Source organism: Ailuropoda melanoleuca, chromosome 2 (genome assembly GCF_002007445.2).
Source record: "Ailuropoda melanoleuca isolate Jingjing chromosome 2, ASM200744v2, whole genome shotgun sequence".
NCBI lineage: Eukaryota > Metazoa > Chordata > Mammalia > Carnivora > Ursidae > Ailuropoda > Ailuropoda melanoleuca.
Window position 1 is genome coordinate 33,861,677 of NC_048219.1, and position 13,552 is coordinate 33,875,228.

Genomic DNA, 13,552 nt, shown 5'->3' on the forward strand with positions numbered 1-13,552 from the left:
AGGGTTGAGTCGTTGTAACAGAAGCTGTGTGTCCCAGAAACCCTGAAATATTTACTATCTGGCCCTTTGCAGAAAAAAAAACTGCCAACTCCTGCTTTAAATTATCCCAATTTAAAGATGAAGAAAATATGCCATAGGCATTTTAAATAACTTAACAGCTCACACAGCTGGTAGCAGATGGAACTGGGATTGGAACCCAGTAGCCTGGTTCCAGGACGGTTGCTCTTCACCAGCGTCCTGTCCATCATATAGCCGAAGCGCCTAGCACAGTGCCTGACACACGGGACACACTGACTTAATCAGTTTCACTAGCAGTTCTTCACCTTCCCCCATAGAGCTCCTTTTCCTTCTGCCTCAAGCTCCTATCAGTTCCAACTGCCTTTTCCTTCTCTTCTGCCAGATTGTCTTTTCAACTCAGCAGACTTATACCCATTCTCTCAATCCATCAATCCATCAACCAACTCTATGAGATTGGTATTACTGTCTTCGTTTAAAAGAAGAAACCACTCCCGACCTCTGAGCTCCCAGGAATTTTTTTTATTACTATTATTTTTAAGTAGGCTCCACGCACAGTGTGGAGCCCAGTGTGGGGCTCGAACTCACGACTGTGAGATCAAGACCTGAGCCGAGATCAGGAGTTGTGTGCTTAACTGACAGAGCCAGCCAGGCACTCCTGAGCTCCCCGGAATTTTTACACTCCATTTGGGAACCCTCAGAGTAAAAGTCACTAGGAGCTTTTAGAACATTTGTTTTATGCTGCAACTGATATTAAAGAAAACAATCTCAGCTGTTATTCAAGAAAGGATTACAATCTAAGTGGGGTGAAAAAATCAAACTATTGAAACAGCGGCAAGCACTCAAAAGTTCTTTAGAGTGGGTATGGAGGTGAGTATGAATCTGGAGAGGTGGGACGGGAGAATGGACCAGGGGCCTGGGGTGCGTGGACAGTTTCCTGGAGATGGTCCAGTGTGGGGGGCCTTGAACACGGGGCAGGATTAGAAAAGAGAAGCTCCTATCGGGGCACCATGGGAAGGAACCACAGAGAGAATACACAGAAATGGAAACATCCCAGAGGAACAAGCCCAGCAAATCCCTGGGAAATGTTGGAAGTCAGAAGACTTGCCCCAGCCTGGTATCTCCCATAGCCTGGCTAGAACCTTTCACTGTATCCCCTGACCCCGGACCCTCACCCCTGGCTCCTGGCTCCTGGCCACTCCCCATGCCCTTGGTTTTAGCTTCCTGCCACTGTAGGACTGGCACCTGGGGCCACTCCTCCAGCTCCCTTTCTTGGAATAATTCCCTTTGCCCTTGGGGCACTTTGACTTCTTTTACTCGAGATGACCCTGCAGCCCAGAAGCCAGGATCCTCCCCTGCCAGCCCACGTGCACACCTGGCATCCCCCCAGATTGACGCTGGCTCCTCAGAACAGGACTGAGTGACTTGTTCAGCCACCTCCTCAAGGCCAGTGCCCGGTAGTTCGACCAGTCCTCCTTGTTTCTGGCAGCCACCAGTCCAACTGGATGAGGCTATTCTGGGGAGCCGCAGGAAGCCTCATTCACCCTAGTTGAGTCTTTCTTAACAAAAGAAGTCAAAAGTGCCTTTTGTATTTTAAATATGCTCTAAAATAACTGCGCAGGGTGCCCTAGCCCTTAAGAGCACGGCCTCTGAAATCAGAAGGGTGTGGGCTCAAAATGCAGTTCTGCTACTTACCAGCTGGGCCACCTAGAAAATGGCTCATTTCAGCTCTCCATGTGTAACGTGGAGCCCAGAGGAGGCCTGCCTTCCTAGGCGATGGCGAGAACTCAGGGAAGTGACGTGTGTGAGCATGGGTCACAGCCCCTGACCAGCAGGAAGCGCTCAGTAAATGACTGTGATTATCGGCATCATAGTGTCACTACAGAAAGTATCGTTCTGACGTCATGACGTTACAGAAAGTATCACTGGTGAGATAGTTCATTCCGACAGCTACGTATTCAGCATTTATCAGGAGACAGCTATTTACCAGATCCATGTCGGGTACAAATACAGGCTATAGAAGCATGGTTATAAAAGAAAGCAACACCCAGGGGCGCCTGAGTGGCAGTGTGTCAAGTGTCTGACTCGTGTTTTCGCCTCAGGTCAGGATCTCAGATCATGAGATCGAACCCCATGTGGGCTCCGTGCTCAGCAAGGAGTCTGCTTAAGACAGTCTCTTCAATAAATGGTGCTGGGAAAATTGGACAGCTACATGCAAAAGAATGAAACTTGACCACTCTCTCAACACCATACACAAAAATAAACTCCAAATGGATGAAAGACCTCAATGTGAGACAGGAATCCATCAAAATTCTAGAGGAGAACATAGGCAACAACTTCTATGACATCGGCCAGAGCAACCTTTTTCACGACACATCTCCAAAGGCAAGAGAAATAAAAGATAAAATGAACTTATGGGACTTTATCAGGATAAAGAGCTTCTGCACAGCCAAGGAAACAGTCAAAAAAACTAAGAGACAGCCCACGGAATGGGAGAATATATTTGCAAAGGACACCACAGATAAAGGACTGGTATCCAAGATCTACAAAGAACTTCTCAAACTCAATACACGAGAAACAAATAAACAAATCATAAAATGGGCAGAAGATATGAACAGACACTTTTCCAATGAAGACATACAAATGGCTAACAGACACATGAAAAAATGTTCAAAATCATTAGCCATCAGGGAAATTCAAATCAAAACCACACTGAGATACCACCTTACGCCAGTTAGAATGGCAAAGATAGACAAGGCAAGAAACAACAATTGTTGGAGAGGATGTGGAGAAAGGGGATCCCTCCTACATTGTTGGTGGGAATGCAAGTTGGTACAGCCACTCTGGAAAACAGTGTGGAGGTCCCTTAAAAAGTTAAAAATTGAACTACCCTATGACCCAGCCATTGCACTACTGGGTGTTTACCCCAAAGATACAGACGTAGTAAAGAGAAGGGCCATATGCACCCCAATGTTCATAGCTGCATTGTCCACAATAGCCAAATCATGGAAGGAGCCGAGATGCCCTTCAACAGATGACTGGATTAAGAAGCTGTGGTCCATATATACAATGGAATATTACTCAGCTATCAGAAAGAACGAATTCTCAACATTTGCTGCAACATGGACGGCACTGGAGGAGATAATGCTAAGTGAAATAAGTCAAGCAGAGAAAGACAATTATCATATGATTTCTCTCATCTATGGAACATAAGAACTAGGATGATCGGTAGGGGAAGAAAGGGATAAAGAAAGGGGGGGTAATCAGAAGGGGGAATGAAACATGAGAGACTATGGACTATGAGAAACAAACTGAGGGCCTCAGAGGGGAGGGGGGTGGGGGAATGGGATAGACTGGTGATGGGTAGTAAGGAGGGCACGTATTGCGTGGTGCACTGGGTGTTATACACAACTAATGAATCATCGAACTTTACATCAGAAACCAGGGATGTACTGTATGGTGACTAACATAATAAACATTAAAATAAAAAAATATTTAAAAAAAAAAGATTCTCGGGGCGCCTGGGTGGCACAGCGGTTAAGCGTCTGCCTTCGGCTCAGGGCGTGATCCCGGCGTTATGGGATCGAGCCCCACATCAGGCTCCTCCGCTATGAGCCTGCTTCTTCCTCTCCCACTCCCCCTACTTGTGTTCCCTCTCTCGCTGGCTGTCTCTATCTCTGTCGAATAAATAAATAAAATCTTTAAAAAAAAAAAAAAAGATTCTCTCTCCCTCATCCCGCTGCCCCGTCTCTCTCTAGAATAATAAATAAATCTGAAAGAAAGAAAGAAAGAAAGTAAGAAAGAAAGAAAGAAAGAAAGAAAGAAAGAAAGAAAGAAAGCAACACATATCAGTCACTTATTATAAGCTAGACCCTGTTCTAGGACATTATTTCATTTACTCTTGATAAGGGCTTCTTAGGAAGATAGCATAGGTATCATTCTACAGATGGAAAAATTGAGGTTCAGAGGGGTTAACTCCCCAAAGACGTGTCTAGTGATTGAGTGTGGCACCAATTACCCTTAAATAGATCAAGATATTCCAAGACGGAGTCCCCACTACTGAGAGAGCCACGTTTTACTCCCGTGCTCAGCAGAAGAATGCCTTTATGTACATTTCTGGTTAAAGGAAAGTTCACAGAAAGGTGTTTTTGATTTCATCTTTATTGGTGAGAGTTCTTGTGCCTACCTTGGCGCACAAGTGATGAGCCTAGTGGGCTGTCCTCTGACAAGTGGTGTTTTTGTCCTCATCCAGGATTCTGTCTCTGTTGGCGCAGGACTAGGAGTAGAGATGGAGAAGGTGGCTGGTAAGGATCTCATATGGGATTCACCCAAGACATACTTTGCAAGTTATTTTGTTTTTTAAACAAGTCCCAGTCATAAGCTTACTTTTTGGATTGGTGCCTTTTGCCTGTAGCCATCGAAAGCCAAGTATGTCAAGGAAAAATGGTCCTTCAGTTAGCTGAGGTTTTATTCTGTTTCTACTTTGGTGGTTTGAAACTAATTACAGACTCTGGGTTGTGCCTACAAGTACAAAATGAAATGAGAGTTTGAGCCAATTACTTTAATAACGAAGAGAGGAAAATCCACTTTTCTTTCCATTATCTAAAGATTTCAGGCATATGTAAGTTTCTTTTTAAATTGAATTATGTGAAGAGTTGGCCCCAAGCCTTCATTTCACTTTGCCTGCCTAGAAATCGTCTGAGATTTTGTTTCAGAGAGGAGATGGCATGCCTTAGACAGCTTCTCCGAGACTAGAGGGCTTTGTCAGAATAATTGCAGGCGAAAAAGTTTTGGCATTGTTATGAAAGAATATTTGTGTGTGTTCTCGTGGTGGGGGAGGGGTGCAGGGAGGTGTATTATGGTGACCCTTTATTTAAATTAAAAAGAAAAAAGTCTGGAATGCCTAGAATAAATTTCAAGATAAAGAGTTTCCATTCATCTTATTTACTGATTCACTTGCTTCGTGCTTCTTCCTATGGCTTATAAGGCCCTCCTGGCCAGTTGCCTACCCCCTTTCTGACTCCATCACCTGCTCCTGTGCTCCTGCCCCAGGCCACTCCACCTGCCTGGCTTCTTTCTTTTCTTTGTGTGAACTGAACACACCCCTAACCTCAGGGCTTTCACACTTCCAGTTCCCTCTGCATGGAATTCTCTTTCCCTAGGTATTTACAGTTCCCTCCCTCATTTCCTTCCCATCTCTGCTCAGGTATCGCTTTAGCAGATATCATTTCAGATCATTTTATCCGAGAAACTCTGTTGCTGGCCACCCGCCCAGACTGCCTTCCCCATCCCCATCCTCATCATCCATCGTCCTCGCCCAACTTGCCCTTTCCTTCTAGGACACAGAACCACCTGACATAATATATATGTATGTGTATATATGTACATGCATATATATTATTTTAACAGCTTTAGTTTTTAGAACAGTTTTTTTTATTTACAGAAAAATTGTGGGATTATAATTTTTATAAACCCCATCCCAGTTTCCCTTAACAGTGACATGTTTCCCTTATTGTTACCATCTTAGGTTATGTTATGACGAGTGGAACAGTAAGCGGTACATTATTAGCTAATGTTCCTACTTTTTTCAGATTTTTAAGTTTTTACCTAATGGCCTTTTTCTGTTCCAGGATCTCATCCAGAATATCACATTACATTCAGTCATCATGTCTCCTTAAGCTTCTCTGGTTTTTGATGACCTTGACCATTTTGAGGAATACTGGTCAGATATTGTGTAGAATGCTCCTTGGTTGGAATTTGTCTGGTATTTTTCTCATGATTCAGCCAGAGTTAAGGTTTTTGGGGAAGAAGACCACAGAGACAAAGTGCCATTCTTATCACATTATACCAAGATATATACTATCAACAGGACTTATCCCCATCAGTATTGAGTCTTTGATCATCTAGGTGAGAGAATGTTTGCCAACTTTTTCCACTGTAGAATTACTTAATTTTTCCTCTTTCCCTGTACTCTTTGGAAGAAGTCACTATGTGCAGCCCACACATAAGGAAGTTATGCTGCACTTCCTTAAGGGTGAAATATCTACGTAAATTTGGAATTCTTCTGCATGGGACATTTCTCACTCATTCATTCATTCATTCATTTATTCATTCAATTTCTTTAGAGCAGTGTGAACTCATAGATATTTATGTGATATTTGGGGCGATAATCCAGTACTACTTTATTCTGTGCCTCAGTTTTTTTAGTTTTGGCCATTGGAACTCCTCAGTTGGATCCTTTATCTCTCTGAAATGACCCCTCACTGTGTGTGTTCTTTTTCATTAATTCCTTCCTTTCTGACACTACAAGATCCTCCAAGCTCATTTTGTCTATTTCCTGCCCCAGCACTAGAATCAGCCACTTCTCCAAGGAGCCCTGATTCTTTTTATTGGAGAATGAGCTCAGAAACCAAGATCTGGGCACTAAGTGTGCTCATTCCTATTGAGATGTTGTTGCTTCTAGATCCTCCCTGCCAATACCTCTGTGTGTTCTAATCAGTGTGTATACCCATATCTATAAATATGTATATATGCAATTATCTCTGTCTACTTGAAGCCAACCATGAGTTTACTTTATCTCCAGCCATAATCTCTTACCACACGGGTCATCCTAGCCTCCCTCTCTTGCTTATCTATAAGTTCCCACTCAGACAGTGAGAGACCTGGCTCCTGCCATCCACCCTACATTTCCTTAATTGTAATTGTCCAGTTCCAGGATACAAGTGTAGAAATACCAGAATTGCTAACCCATCCCTCTGTGCACTACAGCTTTATCAACGGGTGTACAGAGCTGAGGTGCAGTCTCTTTTACCTTCAGTTTTACAAATTTGTCTCATTTCCAAAGTTACTTAGGTCACCTTTATCTGCCACAGCCTTCAGTGAGATTGTTTCATACATTCGTAATACAGTTGGATTGCTTGTCACATACAGCATGTTCCACTGTAGGTTACATATTGCATGATTCCACTTATGTGGCATTCTGGAAAAGGCAAAAATCATTGGGGCAGTAAAAAGATCAGAGGTTGCCAAAGGCTCAGGGAGAGTAGGGGTAGGATTAAATAGGTGAGGCACAGGGATTTTGGGGGGAGGGGTGAAACTATCATGATACTGTCATTGTGAATATGTGACCTTGTACATTTGTTAAAACCATTGGGGATGCCTGGGTGGCTCAGTCAGTTAAGCATCTGCCTTCAGCTTGGATCATGACCCCATGGTCCTGGGATCGAGCCCTGCATCAGGCTCCTTGCTCAGCAGGGAGCCTGCTTCTCCTTCTGCCTGCTGCTCCCCCTGCTTGTGCTTTCTATCTCTGACAAATAAATAAATTAAATCTTTAAAAAAAAAAAAAACCTGTTGAACATTATAGTGCAAAGAATGAACTTTAAGGTGTGTATTTTATCAAATTCTTTTTCTGCATCTATGAATATGATTATGTGATTTGTATTCTTTAATCTGTGGATGTGATGAATTACATTATTGATTTTTGAATGTTGAACCATCCTTGCATACCTGGAATAAATCCCACTTAGCTGTGGGTGTTGTTCTTTTTATTTGTAGTTGGATTTATTTGCTGTTGATGATTTTTACATCTATTCATGAGAGACATTGGTTTTTGGTTTTCCTTTCTTGTAATGTCCTTATCTGGTTTGGGTACTAGACTAATGCTGACCTCAAAATGAGTTAGGATGTCTCTCTCTGCTTCCATTTTCCTGGAGGAGGAAATAAAGAACTGGTATAATTTTTTCCTTAAATATTTGGTAGAATTCACTATGGAGCCTTCTGGACCTGGTACTTTGTTTTTGGAAGGTAATTAATTATTAATTTCTTTAATAGATACAGCTCTCTTCAGATTATCTATTTCTCCTTGTGTGAATTTTGATTATTTGCATAAAGAAATAAGCATTGCATTTAACTTATCAAATTTGTGGACACAGAGTTGCTCATAGGATTCTTATATTATCTGATTAATATCTATAAGATCAATAGTGATGACCTCTCTTTAATTTCTAGTATTAGTAATTTGTGCTTTTTCTCTTTTTATCTTGGTTAGCCTGGCTAAAATGTATCAGTTTCACTGGTCTTTTTAAAGAAACAGCTTTTGGTTTCATTCATTTTCTCTGTCATTTTCCAGTGTTCGGTTTAATTAATTTCTGCTTTTTATATTTTTTATATTTTTTAAATCTTTTTATCATTTCTTTTCTTTGAGCTTCCCTAGGAGCTTCTCCTTAGATGGAGGCTGTGTCTTGTAGTTCTTATTGCCATAACATATTATACTGGAGCCCTGTTGATATAGTTTTAAGGTGTGGGGAAGGGAAAGCACTCTATGATCTTTTGATTAAATCTTAGCTTTTAGTGACCTTCACTAATGTTTCTTGCCTTTTTTCCTCCCTCCTCAGTGAGACAGGAAAGCTAGACTATGCTAGACTCTGGCTTACTTCACCGCATTTAGCCTTTTTCTCCCCCTGCTGGAGTCAAGAGGGAATCATTCTTGCCTCTTCACAGTGAGATCCTGTGGGTTCTTGGCAGTAAAACCCATGCCAGTGTGGGCCTCCCACTAAGACTGTGGCCCCTAAGTTTCTCAGTCTCATGCTCGTCCCTAGCACTTCAAAATTATCACTGAATTTCCCTTACCAGTTTGTTGTTCCAGTGTCTTCTGCTCTAGATAAGATCTCAAGTGTTACTGTCTGGATTCTCGTCTCTCCAGATTTCAGGGTGGTGGCTTGCCCTGCAACCTCAGTTCTCCAGTTGATCCAAGAAAGATCAGTGATTTTCCATTCCTTAGCTTTTTTCTTGTTGGAAGGAAGGGAGTAAGGATTTCTAATGTTTTTACATGTTACAGCTATCACCAGAAATCCTTCTATACAGTCAACCCTTGAACAACACAGGTATTACCTGGGAAGGTCCACTTCTGTGTGGATTTTTTTGAATGAATACATTAATGTAAGTGTATTTTCTCTTTATGATTTTCTTAACATTTTCTTCTGTTATTGTAAGAACACAGTATATAATGCATATATAAAATATGCATAAATTGACTGTGTATGTTATCACTAAGGCTTTTAGTCACCAGTAGGCTATTAGTAGTTAAGTTTTGGGGGAGTCAAAGGTTATATGCTGATTTTCAACTGTGTAGGGGGTTGGCGCCTCTAACCCCTGCAGTGTTCAGGGGCCAAGTGTCTATCTCCATAATGTAGTTCCTTTTTTTTTTTTTTTTAAGATTTTTTGTTTGTATATTTGTGAAGGAGAGAATGAGAGGGAGAGAGAGCACGAGAGTGGGGAGGGTCAGAGGGAGAAGCAGACTCCCTGCTGAGTAGGGAGCCCGATGCAGGACTCGATCCAGGGACTCCAGGATCATGACCTGAGCCGAAGGCAGTTGCTTAACCAACTGAGCCACCCAGGCACCTTCCTTAACCTATTTCCTGACTTTCCATACCAGGAGGTAAAGCATAGAAAAGCAGAGTCTATGTCTTACTCACTGCTGTATCTTCAGTAGCTAGAATAAGTACCCTGCTTGGAGTAGGTGCTTAATAAATATGTGTTAAATTAATTAATTAATCAGTTAATATTCACTGAGCACATCAATGTACCAAGCACTGTGCTCAGTAAGGAGATACAACAATGAACAAGAAAACAGTGTGTGTCTACATTGTTCCAGTGGTAGAGGGCATGGTGGGCAGACACTGAAAATGGAAAAAACCTCAGACTATGGATTAGAGGTTAGGGACGTGCTGAAGCATAGAAGCCCTGTACTGTGGGGGGATGGGGTAACTGAGCAATGGGCATTAAGGAAGGCACGTGATGTAATGATCACTGGGTGTTATATACAACTAATGAATCATTGAACATTATATCAAAAACTAATGATGTACTATACCTTGGCTAATTGAATTTAAATTAAAAAAAAAAAGCCATGTACCAGAACTGGGCAAGAGAAAGGTAAAACATTTCCAGAAGAGGAAACCATCACCTGAGTCATTGTAGGAAATGGGTAGGGGCTAGCTGGTTTGAGTGAGAGTGATCCTGGCTGGGGGACAGCACAGGCCTGATAAAGTCCTTGGCCGACTCTCACCCCACCTCACATAACCATTGGCACTCCACACACGGCAGGGACTATCGACTCCCTTCACCAATCTGAAAGTCTGAGTGACTTGACAAAATGTCACCCATGCTGAGTGATGGAGTGAGTCTGTCTCGGTCCATAGTTCATTTTCCTCCTGCGACAACGATGACTAAGGCACGACTCAGAGTCTGGCTGAGGAGCCAAACACAGAAACAGATCTTTATGGTATCAGTGCTTCCTTAGAATGTGCTTTCTTGTTGTTTTTCTTTAAGACTTCAGCCCTAAAAGTAGTAAGCTGAAAATCAGGGCCGCTTTGCAAGTGCCCACAAACCGCTGGGGGGAGTTTTGTCAAAGAAGGCGGGAAAGAAAAATAAATGTGGGCTTCTGCTCTTTAAACCTCAGCCCAGCGAGCCGGGCTTCCCGGAATACTTCAGGCCGCTTCAAAGGCCTATTGTGGAAAGTCTCCAGATGTGCTTGGAAAACCTCACTGGGGAGCTTCCCAGTGAAGAGGCCTTTTAAGCTTGAAGGAGATGAAGGAAGTTGACGTGATGAGTCCTACCAGGTGGCCCGTTTCTGAAGGAGCCCAGATTCCACCACAACCTTAGGAAGGCAGCCTGGGGGTGGGGGGTGGGATTAGCCATTTCAGATTCTTTTGCCAAAAGGCATCTCCTTTGATTGCAGAAAGCAGTGGTGCTTTTTGTGGGGGGGTTTTGGTTTTTGGTTTTTTTTTTTTTTTTTTTTGGTTTTTGTTTTTGTTTTGTTTTTTGCCGTAGTGAAAGGTGGGGGGGGCATTCACCAAATGATCTATCTACCTGTAAATTGCTCCTGACATTTTGTGAGGGCTGGAAGCGGGGTCAGGAGTGGAGAACGTCGAGACCCCGAGTGACCCGTGCCAGTTTCTACAGTAATGCCACTAAACGTTCTGAGAGGCAGCATCCCTCTGGGTTTTCGTCCTGATGCTTTGCCCTGCATCTCCGTTACAGCAGTCCGCCCAGTTCCCTCGATCTGTCCTCAGTTTGAGACCCGGTCTTGCTCTCGCTAGGCACTTTGAAGTCAGAGAGACCCAGGTTTAAATCCTGGCTGTCTGGTCAGCCGTGTCATCTTAGACAAAACGCCGTCATCCCCACAGAGCCTCAGTTCCGTACTGTGTAAAGTGAGGGTGATCCTAGCCCCTGCAGCGTCCTCCGGCTGGGGAGAGGAAAGGCATTGCCGAGTGGATGCGCACGACACGCTCGCACAGCGCCTGGCACAGGGGAGGGATTCAGTCTGTTGGCATCGCCTTCCTCTCCCATCCAGTCCTACGTTCTGGGAAGGCAGGGGCTGGCCCGTTTGGCTTTGAATGTGCCTTCTGTAGCTCTTCAAATCCTCCCCCCACCGCGTCCATATGCGCTTAGCTAAGTATTTTGAGATCACAGTGTATTTGAGGGAAAGTCCTTTTGGCTACAGCTAAAATTAGGTCTCTCTTTTGCTCCTCTGTTTACCACCCCCCTTCCTATTTTAACTAATTAGAAGCATTGACGCTAAGAAACACTTGTGAGAAGTTGGGAGAACAGCTGGGTTCTAGATACCGGCAGCTGCTCCCTCGCCACAGGCACACAGGCGAGGGAGAAAAGGATCCTGAGTCGGGGAGGCAGGAAGGTAGAGAAGGTGATGGAATGCCAGAGTCGATCTGCAGCTTGGCAAATGGAGCAGGAGCGGGGTCTTGCCACAGGGTCCCTGCCTGCTGCTAGGAGGGGCAGGAACAGAGAAAGCGGTGGGGACAGAGCTAAGAGAGGGAAGGAAAGCACTGAGAAGCTCAGCTAGTTGGTTAGTTATGTAACAGGGTACTTGATGCAAACCCCTGTTACCCTCACCTGGACTCCTGCCCTGTTCCCCCAGCTGGGTGCCTGCTCCAGGCTGCCTCCCCACTGCAACCAGACAGGGCCAGGGAAAAGGTCAGGCTCACCCCCCCAAGACCCCTGGAGTGGGCTTCCACCATCGAATTTAGGAAAAATTCTAGAACAGATGGCACCTGAGTGGCTGGCTGCACCCTCTCCCTCCACCCCTGCAATTGCTACAGCTCAGCCTCACTGTCTTTTCCTTCATTTCCTTAGCTCCCCAGGTCTTCCTTTCCTAGAGCCAGATTACCTGAGTTTTATCTAGGTTTCTCTGCCCTCTCGCTATGTGATGGGCAGGCTCCTTCACTTCTCTGGACCTTCTTTTCCTTATCTGAAAAATGGGCACAATAATGGTAAATTGCCTTGCAGTGTTGTTGTGAGGGTTAAATGAATAAATCGTTATCAGATGTTTAGAGTAGTGACTGGCACATAGTAACTATTCAGTAAGTCTTACGTATTGCTTTTATCATCATTGTTATTATTTCTTTTAGTCCCTTGGCTGTAATGCTTCCTACACACACACACACACACACACACACACACACACACACACATATTTTTCTTGACTTAGGTCTTCCTCTTCCTTCAGCTGTGAGTTTAAATGTCACTTTCGGAGAGAAGGATCCCCTGACCGCCCCCCACCCCCATCTAAGCTAGTGTTCCTCACACAGCATGTTATATATCCCCTTGTCCTTCTGCCTCATAGCACTTACTGTAATGCGTGATTACAGATATTTGGTGGAATATTTGTTTACTGTCTGTCTGCCCTATAAGGCTCTAAGCTTCCCAGGGGCAGGGACCATGCTGATTTTGTTCACCAGTGACTGCCAGAGCCTAAAATAGTAATTGGTACATGGTAGATGTTCAATAAATACATATGAAGGGAGGGGAGGGAAGATGGAAAGGAGAGAGGGAGGGTGGAAGGGGGCCAGGGGAAAAGGGTAGGATGATCATTGGGCAAAAGGAAAAAATACTTCAAAAGCCCTCTGGGATCTAGTTGTCTCCCACTCCTTAAGAGCTGAAAGGCTGTAGAGAACTTTCTTGCCTCCAGCTCCCTCTAGCCACACTTCTCTTTCCCATGTCCCATTCCCTTGGGACCCTGCTCTCGGCTTCCCCATCTTATAGCTAGTTGATGTGATAAACATGCCTTGTAGTATACAGACTATTCCGCTGATCCTTTCTTGCCAGACATAACAAATGTGTAAGCATTCATCTTCTCGAGCTACTGCCTTCATTAAACTGTCTTGTAGGATGAAAACTCCAGGTAGTGAGTCAGAGAAAGAAGCAAGCTTTTTGGTGTCACCATTCACTGGGGACTTTCCTCTTCAGGACCCTTCCCTCAACCCCAGGGAACTTCAAATATATTGTGGCAGAATTTGGGGCTCAGGAAACTTTCCATGTGACCTCGTCTTTGCCGCTTCTCTGCCAGACTCCATGTTAAACTCTAGACCGTTCCGTGGGTGGCTGTGATGCCAGGCCCCTATGCTCCCGCTGTGCCACCTTACCAAGCGTTCACGCAGCCTCCCTCCTGTATGTTGGCCTTGAGCATGAGGACTGACCTCGCCGTGACCCACCTCACAGAGGAGACCTGGGAACTCTTCTC

The 13,552-nt window shown here is 44.1% G+C and overlaps 1 protein-coding gene across 3 annotated transcripts in view; it reads left to right on the forward strand.

Annotated features, from left to right (window-relative positions):
* FGGY (FGGY carbohydrate kinase domain containing) overlaps positions 1–13,552 on the forward strand; it is a 414,009-nt gene that overhangs the window by 372,149 nt on the left and 28,308 nt on the right. The window contains exon 15 of one of the 3 annotated variants that reach the window (XM_034653413.1): positions 4,268–4,319. The exons of the other annotated variants lie outside the window; for them this stretch is intronic. Within the exon in view, the coding sequence (XP_034509304.1) occupies positions 4,268–4,319 (52 nt within the window). The remainder of the gene's footprint in view (positions 1–4,267; positions 4,320–13,552) is intronic. 3 annotated transcript variants of the gene reach the window in all.